Genomic DNA, 19,111 nt, shown 5'->3' on the forward strand with positions numbered 1-19,111 from the left:
CCTTCTTAGATAATGGGGGTGGTTGTAGACGGATGTGAGGATAAACTCAGCAACTACAAACCAATCTGCTTCACCTCAGTGGTGTGAAGGCTTTCAGAATTGATAATCTAGGACAAAATTAGTCACTTGGACAGCTGTGGATTAACCAATCAAAGCCTTTGCATTTTTTAAGGCAAATCATGTTTAACTCATTTGACTGAGTTTTTTGATGAGGTAACAGAGAGGGTTGATAAACTTTTAAATCTTTTAAATCAGAGAGGGTTGATGGGGGTGATGCAGTTCATGTGGTGGAAGTGGACTTCAAAGGCATTTGATAAAGTGCCACATAACAGGCTTGTTAGCAAGGTTGAAGACCATGGATTAAAAGGGATAGTGACAGCATGGATGCAAAGTTGGCTGAGTGACAGGAAACATGATTATTTTTCATACTGGAGGAGGGTATGTAGGGTCAATACTAGAGGACTACTGGTTATCTTGATATATATTAATGTGGTGGTGGGTATGTTATAATTCACTCAAGGAATCCATGTTGCAACTTTCACTTTTTACATGCATGTTGTAGTCTATGGATGGAGATGGCAGAGACTCCAACTTTCATTCTTGGCTGACCAGGAATCTCTCTTACTGCCTGACATTAGCATGTGTTGGACAGATTTGCAGGTTGATATCAACCTGCTTGGCTGCGTCATGAACATGCATTCTTTGGCCATCAAATCTTGGGGTGGGACTAGAACCCTGAGCTTCTGACTCAGAGGCAGGGCACTACCCAATGTGCCATAGGACCTCCTCCATATGTTAGTGTACAAGGCTCAGTTTCAAAATTTACAGATGACTCAAAACTTGGTAGCATACTGAACTATGAGGAGGACGATAGGTCTCAAGAGGACACAGATAGGCTGCTATAATGGATTGACATGTGACACATGCAATTTAATCCACAGAAATGTGAAATAGTATGAGTTGGTAGGAAGACTAAGGAGAGGCAGGGTACAATTCTAGAGGAAGTGCAAGGACAGAAAAACTTGGGTGAATCTGAGCACAAATCACTGAAGGTGGCAGGGTGGATTGAAAATGCAGTTAAAAAGGCATTTGGGATCCTGGGGTTTATAAATTGTGGCATAGAGTGAAAAGATGCACTGCAGGAATTCACCAAGGCGTCTTAGACAGGACCTCCCAAACCCACAACCACTACCATCTAGAAGGACAAGGTTAGCAGATAGATGGGAACACCACCACCTGGAAGTTCCCCTCCAAGTTGCTCACCATCCTGACTTGGAAGTATATCGCCGTTCCTTCACTGTCACTGGGTCAAGATCCTGGGACTCTCTCCCTAACAGCACTGTGGGTGTACCTACACCACGTGGACTGCAACGGTTCAAGAAGGCAGCTCACCATCACTTTCTCAAGGGCAACTAGGAATGGGCAATAAACGCTGGCCCAGCCAGCGAAGCCCACATCCCCTGAATGAATTTTAAAAAAGCAAGGACGTTATGATTTGTAAAATAACGAACCAGTCTCAATTCTGTGCACCACACTTGAAGAAGAATATGAGGCTTTATAGAGGGTGTAGAAAAGATTTACATGAATGATTGCAGGGACGAGGGTCTTCTGTTTGTGAATAGATTGTTGAAGCTGGGGCGGTTCTCCTTGGAGAAAAGATGATTAAAAGGAGATCTGATAGAGGTGTTCAAAATCATGTGTGATCTAGAGAAAGTAGATAGAGAGAAATTGTTCCCATTGGTGGAAGGGTTGAGAACCAGAGGGCACAGATTTAAAGTGATTGACGAGAGAACCAAAGACAGCATGAGGAACACTGTTTTTATGCAGTGGGTGATTACAATCTGGGAATGCACTGCCTGAAAGGACAGTAGAGTCAGATTTAATCGTGGCTTTTAGAAGAGAATTGAATAAACACCTGAAGTTGCATGAGCCCAGTTACTCTTGCAGAAAGCAGATGTGGACATGTTGAGCCAAATGGCCTCCTTATTTGTTGTGACCGTTCTATGATTCAAGTTATCACACCTGCACTTGCTGATCTACATTGACTCTTGGTCCAACAAAGACTTGACTTTAAAATGATCATCTTTTACTTTGCATCCCTTGATGGGTTTCACCTCTCCCTATCTCTGTAGCCTCCACTATCCCTAGGGAGAACTCTGTCATTCCCCAATTCTGGCCCCTTCTGTATTCCTGATATCTTTTGCCCCACTATTGATGGCAGTGCCTTCAGCTCTCTAGGAATTTTCTAGCAAAACCTTGCTGCCTCTCCACCTGTCTTCTGCTTTAAAATGCTGCTTAAAGTCTACCTCTTTGGGCAAATAGTTAGTCACCTATCCACATATTTCTTATGTGGTTAGGGTCAAATTTTCATTGGATGACACTCTTGTGAAATGTTTTGGTATGTTTTACTATGTTAATGTTGCTATATAAAGTGCAAGTTATTGTTTTGCTCTATAGAAAATATCGCTATTGTGCTGGTTGTGAAATGATTATTCGTTATCGTGTTACAATCACATGGTGTAGATTTAGTCACATTAAGAAAATGCTCAATGCAATCCATTTTTCAGTTCTGAAAATAACTGTTCACTATTACAGCAGTCAAAGAAATATGTTTTCTCTTTCCTTTTTAAAAGGTTAAGGGTTAAGTCAGGAACGTGATGGAATATTCATTACTCACCTGAATGGGTATAGTTGCAACACTACTTGAAACATTTCAATATCAAGTTTTATTGATTTCTCTATTCATCACTTGCAACTTTCAAAATGGGGCAATATATTTATTTGTGTGTACAGCAAGGCAGATTAAATAATACCAGTCCCATTGCAAATGGTTAATTTAAAAATGCATCCTCAATTTAGTCACTTAAGCTAGCTATGTTTGCAGTGACTGCTATTCTTCAAATCTTCCCATCATTCCGAAAGCCTCAATAGACAGATTTGTGAGACATATGCTCTTCTCACATTTGTTTGCAGTTTATGTTGGTGATAGTGAAGTTATACCACAGCCAAAATGATTTGTGTGTTTTCTATTACTTAAAAACCTTAATGGTAAATACAAAGAACAGATTCTGCTGATTTTGGCATCATTGGCGGCTCAGCATTTTGCATTGTGAGGTGACCTCGAGTAAGGTCACTCTCACCACTTTTTATTATGTAAATACAGCAAGGTCAAGTTTTTAATTTCAAAATTTAAGCTTAAAAAATTAGAAAGAGCACAGATTACCTACCGGACTACTTCTAAAATTTCTAATAATATTTTCGCTGGCCCATAAATACAACTTCACACCTGCTTAAGACTTTTTAAAATGTTGTTTTCTGGCAATGCTGGCAAGCTTCATTTATTGCCCATCCATCTTGCCCTGAGAATTTAGTGGTGGGCCTTCTCCTTGAACAGCAGCTGTCCTGTGGTAAATATGCTACCATGGCAGGGAATACCAGTGATGCTGAAGGGACACCAATAAAGTAAGTTCCCATTTTAAGTTGCTTCATTTAGCAACATTCCATTTTAGCCTCGCGATATAGTGGGGCCAGTACATGCACTTAGTGTCAGGATTTCGGCTTTAATGTCATTTTGTGCCAGGGCCGATGTAGCTTCATGTGACGTGAATGGCACCATTTTGGAGTGGCCTCTCCCATATCCCGAACCTCTCTTTGCGGCCTCACTCACTTGCTGCTTCCCTCCCCCAACCTTCAGGTTTGCACCTCTTCTCACTCCCTCACTCACTCCCCCCCTCTCCCAAGTCCTCACACTGCAAGGATTCAGGAGAGGGAAGCGGCGTGCAGGAGAGTGGGCAAGCGGGAGGGCCAGCCAGTGGAAAAGGCGGCATGTGGGAGGGAGTGAGAGAGAGAAGTAATGAGCAGGAGAGGCCGGTGAGCGGAAGAGATTCAGTGAGCGGGAGAAGCAGCCAGTGGGAGAGATTCAGCGAGCAGGAGGTAAGTAGAAGGGGTTAGCACATTTCTTTAATAGCTTTAAGTTTATTTTGTTCTAATAGTTATTTATGAATATAGGAATTTATGAATGTACAGTAATTCAGCTAACAGGGTATAATGTTTTAATGTTTTTTTCTGATAAGAAATGTCCTTCAGAACCTAACTACAGCTTTTACATCGGTTGTAATCGGAATACCTGATTTGCTTGAATTGTTTCACTTAAAGTTGCAGTTTTCAGAAACACAACTACAATGTTAGGTGAGGAACTACTCTGTGCGTGTAAGGCAGAATGGTAATTTGGAGGTGATAGTGTTCTCACAACATTGCTACTCCTGTCTTTCTCGACCAGGGAGGTTTCGGGGAGTGGGTTGCTGTTGAGCTAATCTCGGTGCATTGCTGTGGCTGCAGCAACAATATACTGGTGATGGAGGGGGTGGATCTAAAGTCTGGTGACACAGACACTGACCAATCAATCTCTGTTTTGGATGGGATTGAGTTGTTGCAACTGCCCTCAATCAGGTGAGGAGAGAATCATATCATCATATTCCTGAGCTTGAGGAGTCAGGAGGTTAGCCACTCATCGCAGAGTACCTGACATCATCCCTGCTCTTGTAGTTTTGGCATTGATATAATTGCTCCAGTTCAGCTTCTAATCAGTTTCACTTTTAGGATGTCGATGTTTGGGGATTTGGTGGTGGCTTGGTGATAATGGGGCAATTGATGATCAAAGAGAGTTGGCTGGGCTTTCTCTTGTATAAGATGGTCATTACCAGGCTTTTATATGGTGCAAATGTTATATGCCACATGTCAGCCGAGGTTTAGATATTATCCAAATCATGCTGTATTCTGGCAGGGGCTACTTGATTATCACAAATTGTGAATGGACTGAACACTCTGGAATTGTCACTTAACAGCTGCACTCTAACCTTGTGATAAAGCAGAGCCATTCGTTGAATCAGCTGAAGGTAGTTTGGCTAAGGACATGGCCCTGAAGAGCTCTTGCAATTATGCCCTGGTGCTGTGGTGACCAGCCTCCAACAAGCACAGCCATCCTCACTTGTGTTTATAAATGTGCAGAACACTACATTTCCCCAATCTGGGGAAAGTGCATTTGAGACACCATTACACTGAGGTATAGCCATTCGGAACCCTCTCAAATTGTACCAGGGTAAAACTGCTGTTGGGTGCATAACTGAACCATTTATATCTAAGCAGACAAAAAATGAACTCTGACACTCTGTACTAGGCCTGAACACTAACAATAACAGTTGGCTTGGAATTGAGTCTGCTTCATACGATTTCCTGCTTTTGGTTTGATTATCTTATAAAATGGAAGAAGTCAGTCATTTTAGGAAAAACAGGTAGGGCTGAATCAGTAAAGGCTGATATTTGAACAGATATTTATAGTCATCTTTGGCTTCATTTTTTTTATTGAATGCTAATGTACCAGTTTAAAAAAAAATGGCATTTATGTTTGCAGCACAAGGCGATACCTGGAGATGAATCATCCAAATATAAATGAGCATATTTTGTTCCACAGCTGGGAGAATCCATCACAGAAATAGCCAGCAACATGATGCTAGTGGATGAACACATACTGTGGATGGCCCAGAATGAAGAGAAGGCTTGTACCCGAATTGTGCAGTGTGTGGAATTCATTGCCAGTCTTGTGCTAACCAGCAATACACAGGGTATTTCAAAGGTATTCATTTCAATGCTGCATTTTCTGAATTGAGCAGAAAATATAAAGAGATTCACTACATTTTCCAAAAGTATGCAGAATACAACTTCAGCGAGCAGCTGTTCTGTTCATTAGTGAACATTTATGGTGCAACAAATGAGTTAATGGAGCATTGTCTGTAAGAAAAACGATATTTGGCAAATCATTGTTCAATGAAATGAGCCAGGAATGCTGTGTATCAATTCAAGAAGTTTTGTTTTACCTATTTCAATAGAATTAACATGCTGGGTGGGATTTTACCAGCCTCCTGGATGAGATGGAGTGGGAGGGGCTGATAAACAGCAGGGAGCCATATTGGGATGACACCCTGATGCAGTCCCACAAACTGGAGGCAGGCAGGTAATTTAAATAATTAAGGGCCTTTCGGGGGGGCCATCTTGAGAGGCTGGTGGCATTTTGCCGACGGTGGTGCAGCTCCCTGTCACGTGGGAAGATGGGGGACCCCTGCTGCTTCCCGGGTCTGGAGGGCCATCAATCGCCCAAGGTGGGGGTCACAGTGGCAAAGGCCATCCCCGGGGCCTTGACTCCGCTGCTGGAGGGGTTGCTCCTCTGATCACTGGGGCCTGCTTGCTTGGCCCAGCAGGAAAACATAATTCTGACTCCCCTGCAAGCTTGCCTCAAAATGGAGGCAGCCTCTCGCTCTCCTTGCAGTCTCAGCAGTGGCCACCCCCTTGATGCCGCTGCTGAAGTTGCAGAGCTGCCGGCCTTCTGAGAGCCAACCTGCCACCCTTGAACAGGAAAATTGCCGCTGTGGTCCTGCTGCTCACCCCACCCCCAACACACACACACACACACAACACACACCCTGTGGTCCCAACACCAGGACTTGTCCCCATTCTGAGAAACTCCAGGCCACTTTTTGGTTGTGCCCAATTATAAATTGTATGAAGTACCTGCAATCCCACAAAATGAGGGTTTTGCCTAGTTTTCGGCATTTTTTCACAGTAGATCTTAAAGATTTGTCATATTCAGGGTCTTTTCTATGATGGAGGTTTGGAACAAATGGAATTTAGAAGTGAGGTGACTTGTTGAGCCAGGGGCTATGTTTGGACTGTGTACAGCCTGTTCGGTTGCAGATGTGAGTCGTGGGTTTCAGGTCTTATTCATCATCCATTGGTCCTTCAACTGAAGCTAGTTCAGGGGCTTGAATAAGAGGATGGCTCAAAAGAAAGTGGGCCACGCCTCCTCGATTCACACAGCACTTGCTAGGAATGAGAAATTGTTCTGTTCACATGTTTGTTGGAAAAAGTTACATTGCCCAATAGAAACAAGCTGCACCATCTCACAATGAGAAACAAATCACTTCTTCTGTAGAGGTGGTTGACCTTATAAAAATGCAGTTACTGACGTGTTGAGGTACAATCTTCATAACGGAGGTAGGATTGAAGTGTCCAATTTTTGAAAGAAATTCTTTTCAGCCTTTTCTAATGTTTTTCAACTTTAACTTATTTTGCCTGTTGTACCTTAGATTAGTCTCACGGACGAGTTCCAACTCCCTCTACCTTTGACAGTGTCTATCCTTGATTTGAGAAGTGGGTACATTTTCAGTAATGCACTTGGGAAATGAACAGCAAACCTTGTCTGGTAAAAACATTTCAGTAGTAGGTTTATCTTTTGCCTCCTCTCTGAGGACTCACATCAGCTCTCATTTTATGTTTGAGATATCAAGCAAATATACTTTCCAAATATACTTTCTAAATACCAGTTATATAGCAATCCAGTTATATATTATATTATATATATTAAATTTATATAGCTAACCTTCCACATAATTGTCTTATAATCAAAATATTAGCAAGATTGACCTTCTAAGGACTAAGCTAACCCTTTGTAAATTTTTTTTTGGAACACATAGGACTGAATTTTGTGTTTCCCACATGGGTGTTAGGGAAAGTGTAAAGCAGAAGATCTGATGGAGTGTTTCACAAGTCAGTGATAGAAGCTGCCTGATATCCTTTCCATGTAAATGAATGGAAGGAGAATCAGCCTCATTCAGTAGTGGGTGTGCCTTCTGACCCATTCAACCTCCTACACTCCTTTTAAGCAATGTTTAATTGCCAGATGTGAATGATGCAACTCCATTCCCCCCCAGTGCTGATCCTTTATTTTCAGGAACATAAAACCATCAGTCCTTTACTAACTGGCTTCTGGTTATTTTATTTGAGATTTCAAACTGCCCTCACAATTGAAGTAGAATCAGGCCTTCAAAATCTTTAATCTTTAAAAATAAGGTTATTGGAAATTCTTGGATTTTGAATATTTGGCTCAAAGAAATGAAATCATCACTAAAAACAAAATCAATCAATCAGATTGCATTGTTTATGTTTGAATTATTCTTCGCTCTAATTTATAACTAAACAAGTTATTGGACTATTGTGTACAGTATTAGCACCTTTACCGAAGGAAGGATATACTTGCCATAGAGGGAGTGCAGCGGAAGTTCACCAGACTAATTCCTGGGATGGCGGGACTGTCCTATGAAGAGTGATTGAGAAGATAGGGCCTGTACGCTCTATGGTTTAGCAGAATAAGAGGTGATCTCATTGAAACTTATAAAATTCTTGAGAGATTCGGATGGGTAGATGATGTGCGCCCGGAAGCGCTGTGCGCCCCCTGTGCGGGTGGAAGAGTGGGAATTCTCTGAGCTGGAATTGCTCTCTTTCGCACATGCACACGAAAGAGTGCACAGATCACCCTGAGGCAAAGTGCTGCCTCAGGGAGATCGGCTCAAATGTGAAAAACAGATTAAGGAATAGAAAAAAAATTTACTGACATGTCCCCTCATGTGACACCGTCACATGAGCAGGGACATGTCCATAACTTTTATTTGAAGGGTATGTTAAGATTTTAAATCCCTCATGAAACCTCTTCCCGCCCGTGGATGAGGTTTCATGTTTTTTCTGAAGGTTGCCTGGGCTCTTCGCCTGCCCGCCAACCTTAAGGTTGGACGGGCAGGTCCATTAAGTGTTTTAAGTACCTCACTAATGGCTTTAAGTGGCCGTTGACAGGTCGGCAGGTGCGCAGCCGAGTCAGCTGCATGCCCGCCAAACTAAATATCTAAATGACGCGCGGTGACTTTGGGACGCCCGCCTGACCTCACCGTGCGTCATTTTACATGTTGGCGAGCAGGCCTCACACCCGCTCGCCAAAAGGAGATTTTTGCCTATACAAGATAGGTAGGTAGGTGCAAATGTAACTTCAGGCACACCACTAATGTCCACCTATTTCATGTGTTCTGAAGGAACAAGTCACCTGGCGTCACTACCCGCCTTTTCCCCATAGCCCTGCACATATTTCCTTTTCGGCTAATAATCTAATTCCTTCTGGAATGCCTGGATTGAATGTGTCTCCACCACACTCTCAGATAGTGTATTCCAGATTCTGACCATTGGCTACATGAACTGGCTTTTCCGCAGGCCTTAAACCTGTGTCCTTTGGATCTCGATCCTTCCACCAGCGGGAAGTTTCTCCCTATCTAATTTGTCCAGAACCCTCGGCACAGTATTTACTGGAGTCTTGCCTGCCAGCTGGAGGACTAGTGAGAGCCCCGCGTTGCCTCTTTGAGGGAAGGCCCACCGTATGAATTAGTGTTCAGGCAATTAACTGGACAGCAGTAGGCTCTCCCCTGGTTCAAGGATGCAGCGGACAGAAATCCCACCCACCGAGAGCTGCCAACTGGTGGCAGCTGCCGCCACTACGCCCAGCTGAGGCCCAGGATTATCATGGCAGGATGGAGGTCACGAGGAGTCAGCAGCAAGGGCAGAGGGTCCCTCAATCAGGGTACCTGTTGCCGGGTCCCTCAAGCAGGCAGAGTGCCTTTGAACAAGGGACCTCAGGGAGCCTGCAAGCAATGTTGCAGAGGTTCGCTTTGTCATGCTCCCTGTTTGGTGAGCCATGCTGCCCACCGCTGGAGTAACACTAGCAGTGATAAAATGAGGCCCTTAAGTGGGCATTAATTGCCTATTTAAGTGCCTCAGTTGGCAGCAGAAAGCCATCCCCATCGGTCTTCCCACCACAGACTTAACTTGAATGGGGTGGAAGTGGGAAGGTGGCAAGGTTCTCACCCACCACCCTCCTGCCTAATTAAATGCTCCACACAGGCTCACTACAGGGGAGAGCATTAAATTCCATCTATAATCCTGATTACCTCTATTAAATCTCCTTTCAACCTTCTCTTGCCCAAGAAGAACAGCCCCAACTCTTCAATCTATCTTTGTACCCCTCCATCATCTCTAATGCCATCACATCTTTCCTAAAGTGTGACACCCAGAACTGGATGCAATACTGCAGTTGAGGCTGAACCAGTGTTTTACACAGGTTTATAATAACTTTATGGGGTCTCTTTATGGGGTATGTGGAACATTCCTTCTTCCAATCCTACTCAGGCCCCCTCCCGCAACTCTTTCTCTGGTACATTGATGACTGCTTTGGTGCCACTTCATGCTCTCACCTGGACCTCGAAAAATTGATTAATTTTGCCTCTAATTTCCAACCCTCCTTCATTTTCACATGCTCCATCACTGATAATTTCTTTACCTTCCTTGACCCCTCTGTCTCAATTTCTGGTGGTAGACTGTCCACCAATATTCATTACAAGCCTACCGATTCCCACAGCTACCTTGACTACAGCTCCTCACACCCCGCTTCCTGTAAGGACTCCATCCCATTCTCTCAGTTCCTTCGCCTCCGTCGCATCTGTTCTGATGATGCCACTTTCCAAAACAGTTTCTCTAACATGTCTTCCTTCTTCCTTAACCAAGGTTTTCCACCCACGGTTGTTGACAGGGCCCTCAACCGTGTCCGGCCCATCTCCCGCGCATCCACCCTCACATCTTCCTCTCCCTCCCAGAACCATGATAGGGCCCCCCTTGTCCTCACTTATCACTCCACCAGCCTCTGCATTCAAAGGATCATCCTCCGCCATTTCTGCCAACTCCAGCATGATGCCACCACTAAACACAACATCCCTTCACCGCCCCCCCTGGCAGTGTTCCACAGAGATCGTTCCCTCCGGGACACCCTGGTCCAATCCTCCATCACCCCCTACACCTCAACCCCCTCCTATGGCACCTTCCCATGCAACCGCAGAAGGTGCAACACCTGCCCCTTCCCCCCTCCTCACCGTCCAAGGGCCCAAACACTCCTTTCAAGTGAAGCAGCACTTCACTTGCAGTTCCCTCAATTCAGTCTACTGCATTCGCTGCTCCCAATGCAGTCTCCTCTACATTGGAGAGACCAAACGCAGACTGGGTGACCGCTTTGCGGAACACCTTTGGTGTGTCCGCAAGCATGACCCAGACCTCCCTGTCGCTTGCCATTTCAACCCATCATCCTGCTCTCATGTCCATATGTCTGTCCTTGGCCTGCTGCAATGTTCCAGTGAAGCTCAACGCAAACTGGAGGAACAGCACCTCATCTTCTGACTAGGCACTTTACAGCCTTCCAGTCTTAACATTGAGTTCAACAACTTCAGATCATGAACTCTCTCTTCCATCCCCACCCCTTTTCCGATCCCCATTTTTCCAATAATTTATAATCTTTTTAATATATTTTTCTTCTCCCACCTATTTTCATTAATTTTAAAATTATTTCCATCCATTGTTTTATCTCCACCTTTTAGCCTATTTCGATCCCTTCCCTCCACCCCACCCCCACTAGGGCTATCTGTCACCTGCTCACCCTGCTTTCTACTCTTAATGTCACCATTAGCACATTTCTTAGCTAATATCACCCCTTTGTCCTTTTGTCTGTGACATCTTTGGCAATCTCTTCTTTGTTTCCACCTATCACTGGCCCTCTATCCAGCTCTATCTGTCCCACCCCCCTCAACAGGCTTATATTTCACCTCATTTCTATATTTCCTTAGCTTCCTTAGATGAAGGGTGATACAGACTCAAACCGTTAACTGTATCCCTCGCCACAGATGCTGTCAGACCTGCTGAGTTTTTCCAGCTATTTTTGTTTTTGTTTGTGTTTTATAATAACTTCCTTGCTTTTGTACTCTATGCCCCTATTGATGAAGCCTAGGAGGCCACATGATTTATTAACCATGCTCTCAACTGTCCTGCTACCTTCAATGATTAATGCAAATATGCATTCATCAAGGTCCCTCTGCTTCTGCACCCCCTTTAGAATTGTACCCTATATCTTATATTGTCTCTCTGCATTCTTCCTACCAAAGTGAATCACTTCACACTTCCCTGTATTAAATTTCACCTGTCACTTGTTCAGCCATTCCACCAAAATGTCCATATTATTTTGAAGTTCTACACTATCCCCCTCACAGTTCACAATATACCCAAATTTCGTATCATGTGCAAATTTTGAAATTGTGCCCTGAACACCAGGTCTAGGTCATTACTCGATATCAGGGAGAGCAGGACTCCTAACACCGACCCCTGGGGATCTCACTATAAACTTTCCTCCAGTCCAAAAACCAACCGCTAACCACTACTCTCTGCTTCCTGTCACTCAGCCAATTTTGTATCCATGTTTCAACTGTCCCTTTTATTCCATGACCTGTACCTTTGCTCACAAGTCTGTTGTGTGGCACTTTATGTAATGCTTTTTGACGTCCATGTACACCATATCAACAGCACTACCCTCATCTACCCTCTCTGTCACTTCATCAGGAAACTCAAGCAAGTAGTTAAACACAATTTTCCATTAAATCCATGCTGAATTTCCTTAATTAATTCACATTTGCCCAAGTAACTAGTAATTTTATCCTGAAATATTGTTGTTAAATGCTTCCCCACCACCAAAGTTAAAATGACTGGTCTGTAGTTGCTGGGCTTATCTTTATACCCATTTTTAATCAAGGGTGTAACATTTGCAATCCTCCAGTCCTCTGAGTCTACAGATCATTGGAAAATTACAGTCAGTGACTCTTCAGTTTTTACACTCACTTCCCTCAGTGTCCTTGGATGCATCTCATCCAATCCTGGTGCCTTATTACCTTTAAGTGCAGTCAATCTATCTAATGCCCCCCACCCCCTTATCAATTTTAAACCCATCAAGTGTCTGACATACATCCTCTTTCATCATGACCTGGGTAACGCCTTCTTCCTTGGTAAAGACAGGTGCAAAGTATTCATTTAATACTCAGTCATGCCCCCCACCTCCATGCATAAATCCCTTTTTGGTCCCTAATTAACCCCACTCCTTTCACCGCCCTTTTACTACTTATTTGCCTATAGAAGACTTCTGGATTACCTTTTATGTTAGCTGCCAGTTTTTTCTCATACTCTCTCTTTGCTTCTCTTATTTCCCCTCTGAACCTTCTATATTCAACCTGGTTCTCAGTTGTATTATCCACCTGACATCTGTAAAAGCACACTTTTTCTGCTATGCCTTAATCTCTATTTCTTTCTTCATCCAGGAAGCTCTAGATTTGTTTGCTCTACCTTTACCCTTCAGGGGAATATATCTAGACTGTACTTGAAATATCTCTTCTTTAAAGGCAGCCCATTGTTCAGTTACAGGTTTGCCTGCCAAACTTTGATACCAATTTATCTGGTTCAGATCCATTCTTACCCTCAATTGAAGTTGGCTTTCCCCTAGTCAATTTGCTCTTACTTTGGATTATTCCTTGTCCTTTTCCATAGCCTATCCAAACCTTATGATACAATGATCACTGTTCCCTAAATGCTCCCCTGCTGACACTTGATCCACTTGGCCACCTCATTCCCAAGAACCAAGTTGAGCAATGCCTCCTTTTTCATCGAACTGGAAACATCCTGCTGTAGAAAATTCTCCTTAGCTTTGCTGATCATCACTTAAAAAAAATGTTACTGTGGAGTTATACAAACTGCATATTGAGATATAGCCCTGTGATTTGGAGTCTGCGATCCAAACATATATCCCAGTTATATTTAGAAGTGATCTGGTCCATAAAATTAGATTTCTTTTTAAGCTCATACTGTTATGAGTAATACTGAACATGGATTGTCTGAGCAACATCTGAAAACCATATCATTGTCAGCATTTGCTACCAGCTGCTTTAAGGATTCAAAGTAGTGAGTGTAAAGCTGTTTTGTAATATACAGTTGAAGCCTTCAGGCAAGAAAATGTTAAGTTTGTATTTAAAACCGATGAGAGGTTCTGTAATGTATTCTTGCCCGAGCGGTTTTAATTATTAAAATGTTCACAGGTAAAACTGCACTTTTCTGAACCAATGCAAGCTGTAACCTATAACCTCTTGTGTTCTCACTAAAGGGGAACAATTTGCATTTTTCAGGTAGGATTTTCTGTTAAATATTTCAGCTTCCTCAACCATGTTTCTTTTTTGTTAATTCACATCAAGCCTGTGCCTTCCTTTTTCTGTTAAAGCAGGCTGGGTATTAAAATGCACTTTGCATGTTAATGTAATTTTATTATGCAAGCTGCAATCATGCTAACTTGAATTTTATTGATTGAGGTCCAAGTTCTGTAGGCAAACTCCGTTGTTTAGTCATTCGTATAATAATTACAACTCTGTTTTGTGTAACTTTTATTCAGATGTGTGCCTTTGACCTTGTTTAATTTGTCGTAGTGAACCTTGCCTGTTTTGCGTCCATTAAAGCCGAAATGAATAAGGTTTAATGCCGAATGTAAATAAAATAAAGCAGTGTTTCTACAACGATGTCACGCAATGCTGAGCAATTTCAGTTCGTCTTGGATGACTGCCAGCCAGCAATTAATGATACTGAATTGACTTACTGAAAATTCATGGTTTTCCGTGAGACTGAAAAATAATAAGAACAGCAAAACATGGCGTAGAAAAGGCAAAATTACAACAACAAAAAATTACCACATAAAGTTAGCTATATCTTGGGGTATATGCCATCTTTCAGCTAGTTTCACTGAAATTCCTTTTTTCTACTATGTTCTCACCAGGTTTCCATGAATATAGCACTGGAGGCCTTCATGATCAAGCCAGCTAGTTTCACAGGCATGACGTGCACTGCCTTCCAGAAAATAGGTCTGCATCCAGGGAGATCATTGATCCGTGACGTAGCTAGGCTGGATTGGGAGGCTGAGTATCGTCGAGACCAACATCTGAATTTCAAATGCAATACAGGCAATCTCACTAGTTCTCTAGTGAATTTCCCAGTTAAGGTAAGGATGCTTTGTGGTGGGCAAGTGAAGGCAGGCATTTTGATGCAACTGTCTCTCAAAATGCAAGGCTGATTACTTTCTTGATTAACCTCACAGTCCTGAACGAAGATTCTTTGCCCAAATCATTAACTGCAACAAAGAGCATTTACGGATTATAGCAAGCTTTTTTAATTATAATGTGATATGTATAACTTGTACAGTACTTTGTATAAATTAATAAGAAGACAAGCTTCAACATTCAAACAGTAAGAGAATGATGTGCCTTATTGTTCTGTCAGGTATAAAAATCATTCTATTATTTGCATTACCACATGCGAAAAACAGTTTAATTTGAAGTGGATAAAATAACATTTCTGTATAACATGGCAATTTTGCATAATGAGGATTGAGGCAATTAATATTCCAAGTTTTGAAAGAAAAAAGAAAGACATTTGTATATGATGTCACCCAGAAGTGTCACTAGCGCCTTATTGCACAATGATTTACTCTGAAATGCAATGACTGTATATGTAAGTAAATGACTGGATAAACAAAAACGTTGTTTCCAGTGTTGCAAGTAAAGCAGCTTGATCAGCTCAGCGCTGTGTGGTCAAACTCAGTTGAGGATATTCTCACTGATGTGATTAAGGTCAATCAATTATCAATTAGTAATATACAGAAGGGAAAATCAGATGAGGTGACTTATTGAAGGACCAGGCTGTAACTCTTTCGAGTACAAACACGTTTCCATCTGTTCTTATTCAGATGAAGTTACATTGTTTCATAGTTTGCCATTGTGAGATTTGAACTCTTTTCTTGGGGTTACAAGCCCAGTACCATAACCACTTGGCTATTTAGGCCAAGCCAAGGACCAGGCTGTATCTTTACTGCCTTCAAGCAGTTACCAATTATTGCTCTGAATCATAGAATGATACAGCACATCAGAAGGCCATTTAACACATCATACCTGTGCCAGTGCTGGCTCTTTGGTAGAACTATCCTACTCCCCTGCTCTTTCCCAATAACCCTGTAAATTCTTTCTCTTCAATTATTTATCCAATTCCCTTTTGAAAGTAACTATTGAACCTGCTTCCGCCATCCTTTCAGGCACTGCATTCCAGATTACAATGACTTGTTTTGTGAAAAAAATCTTTCCTCATGTCACCTCTGGTGCCTTTGTCAATCAGCATAATCAATGTCCTCTGGTTTTGACGTTTCTGACTTTGGAATCTGTTTCTCCTTATTAAGTCTACCCTGACACCCTGATTCAAATACCCCCATCAGATCTCCTCTTAATCTTCTCTGCTCTGAGGAGAATATCACTAGATTTTCCAGTCAATCCACATCATTTATGTTCCTCATCCCTGGCACCGTTCTCATAAATCTTTGCTGCACCCTATCAAGAGCCTTGATACCCTTTTGAATGTGTAATGTCTGGAATTGAACATGTTGCTCCAGCTAAGGCCTAAACAGTGTTTTAGAAAGATTTAGCACAACTTCCTTTTGCTTTTGTGCTCTGTGCCTCTATTAATAAACCCAAGGATCCCATATGCTATTTTTAGACAGCCTTCTCAACCTGTCCTGCCATTTTGAAAAGTTTGCACTTTTAAAGATACGTAAGTCCCCAGATCTTTCAGTACCTGCACCTTTTTTTAAATAATTGTATCTCACGTTAATATTCCTACCAAGATGTATCAGTTTACACCCTTCTACATTAAATTTCATCTGTCATGTGCCTGCACATTTCACCAGTCCATCTGTTGTCCTGATTACCATCCACCTCATTGTTTATTACATTTGCAAATTTCATTTAGTTTGCAAACGTTGAAGTTCTGCCCTGTGCATCCAAGCCCAAGTCATTAATATAGATCAAAGAGATCAGTGATCCTAATACGAACCCCTGGGAAACACCACTGTATATTCCTGCCAGTCTGAAAAACGACCATTCACCATTACTCTCTGCTTCCTGTCTCTTAGCCAAATTCACATCCATATTGTCATTGTCCCTTGAATCCCATGAGCTTCAATTTTGATTAATTGGCTTACTTTAATAAATTTGTATGGATTTGATGCCGTTTTTATTCAGCAATTATTCGAACCTATCAGAACACATTTATTTTCTCATTTCCTTCTCCCTCTTTTGTCTGCCTGAGTTAAAGTCCCCTTTAGGCGAAAGGTTAATGACTGATTGCACCTCAGTCAATCAAAATAGGAGGATGTCTATGGGTAACCTAGCACTAAATTTTTCCTCCTCCCTTATGAATCACTTAACACTCCTCTACATCATGTTAATTTAATATGCTGTGCAAATGTTCCAAATGTTAACATGTGTTTTTGAATGGAGTGCACTTCATACAACAGTAAAATCAAACTGATCCTGCACGTGATATCATGACTGGATATATCACTCCATTTGAGTATGTGCTCTATACTAGCATTTTATAGCAATAATATTGCAATAGCAGTCTACTGTAGAATTGATCCACTAAGAGATTTTTGCATTTCAGTACAATAGCCCAATGATTGTTTTAAAGTATTCTTTTTTACATCAATGAGTTTCCACTTTGAATTTTCAAAGTGGTAAATAGCACCGTTTGGTGAAAAACAGCTAAAATGATGAGAGATAATGAGAGACAGCTAATAAAACTTAATTAGAAGTTTTAATAACCTCCTCAATGCTTAAAAGATAATCACCACTGAAGTGAAATAGTAAGAAGAAGCTTCTTTACCCATTGAGTAGTTAGAATTTGGAACTCACTGCCACAAGGAGTATTTGAGGTTAATAGCATGGAATATCAGGCTGAGCACCTGCACATACTGCTCTTACACAATATGCAGGAACTTAACTCAAGCATTGGCCTTGCATGAAAATGAGGGCCTGGAGCAAAATCGATGGATTCCCTTAGCTGAACCCAGTCCAGTCTTAGTTTTGACAATTCACAATGGGTATTCATGATTGCTCTTAAAGGGACAGAGTGAGGTTTGGCCTTTTCATCATCTTATCATGAAAGCATGTAAAATACTTACAATAAAATAGGATGCCATGTTAGCTGTGTGGCAGATAGTAAATGGCCTTGGGAGAACAGGTAAGTACGAAGAGTGCAGGTAGATAAATATCAAATGAAATCTGGAATGGAGAAATGTGAGGCACTGCATCTAAACAGGAAGACTAAGAAATGTGAGGTGCTGCATCGAAACAGGAATAATAAGGGGGGGAAGGAGCAGAGAGACTGGGGCTATAAAAAGTTGCCCCTGTTCTGCCTGTATTTTCGGTATCATGGTGCCAATTTGGTTGCAAAATGACATCCGCATTCCTGGCCCGCACAGGACATGGTTTTGGTGAAGACGTTAGCACCTGTGTTAGGAGTTTGTCCTGGAGGTATGAAAGGTGGAGGATTATGATTGTCTGCCAGTGTTTAATGTTGATTTGGCACCGGTGGTGCCAGTTTTGAAATCACAGCTCCAGCTTGCACCCTCTCTTAGCCTCTCACATCTAAACATGAATTCAACAGCCTGATGGATCCCGAGCAATATTCCCTCCAGCTGCACAGCCGCACAACAATCCAGAGTGTATCACTCAGGGAACAAACAGCACAACCCAAGTTTCCCTTCAAAATTTGCCCTGACGCAGGCATGCAGCAATCTTACGGAAACCGTGCAGCGTGGCAAGCAGGCCACAGCAAAGAGAAATTTGAGTGGGTGTTGCCACCCAGCAACCCTATTTAAAGGGATCACTAGCAACTTCCAGCTACTAGTTTTGAGTTTGTAGAAGTGCTATGAGTTTTTGATTCCTGTTTAAAGTTGGTTTGATCAGCAGGCAGTGGTACTGGGAGTGGGGAAGACATTGGACTTCTGGCTGGGGCGCAGCCTCGCCCGCTGCCGTTCCTGCCTGGAACGGGGTCCAAAAAATCTTGGCTACTGATTCTGCCTTCAAGGGTTCTGTTCAGGCCATGTGTTCCGAGTCATGGATGCTGTTGTTTTCATCCCCCTAGGATTACAACATGAGAGGGAAAGTGAACAGAGGCAGCACAGAAGAGGACAAGCTGCTCAAAGAGAGAGAAGGAGAAGGGGAAAAGGGCTCTCAGCGGGAGGCTCTATTCATCCAAGGTGTTCAGGAAGCAATTGCCCTACCTTAACCTCACGAAGGACAAGCGTGTACAGTATCTCTGTCCTACAAAGAAGGTGCTCATGGAAATCTGCCACCTCTTGTAGACTGACCTGCAGCCTCAGAGCAGAGAAATGATGGCAGGACTAGTGGCCGTGAAAATGAACATGGACATGAAATACTTCATGTCAGAATTCTACCAGGCCTGGAGCAGGCCTACATACAAATTAGGAGCAGGAGTCGGCCACTTGGCTCCT

At 42.5% G+C, this 19,111-nt stretch overlaps 1 protein-coding gene across 1 annotated transcript in view; it reads left to right on the top strand.

The window, feature by feature from the left end:
* LOC121289836 (adhesion G protein-coupled receptor A3) overlaps positions 1 to 19,111 on the top strand; it is a 553,143-nt gene that overhangs the window by 339,159 nt on the left and 194,873 nt on the right. Inside the window, exons 11-12 of the mRNA XM_041209725.1 lie at positions 5,471 to 5,632; positions 14,549 to 14,770. Of these exons, the coding sequence (XP_041065659.1) occupies positions 5,471 to 5,632; positions 14,549 to 14,770 (384 nt within the window). The remainder of the gene's footprint in view (positions 1 to 5,470; positions 5,633 to 14,548; positions 14,771 to 19,111) is intronic.

Source organism: Carcharodon carcharias, chromosome 17, assembly GCF_017639515.1.
Source record: "Carcharodon carcharias isolate sCarCar2 chromosome 17, sCarCar2.pri, whole genome shotgun sequence".
In the NCBI taxonomy this organism is placed as follows: Eukaryota; Metazoa; Chordata; class Chondrichthyes; order Lamniformes; family Lamnidae; genus Carcharodon; species Carcharodon carcharias.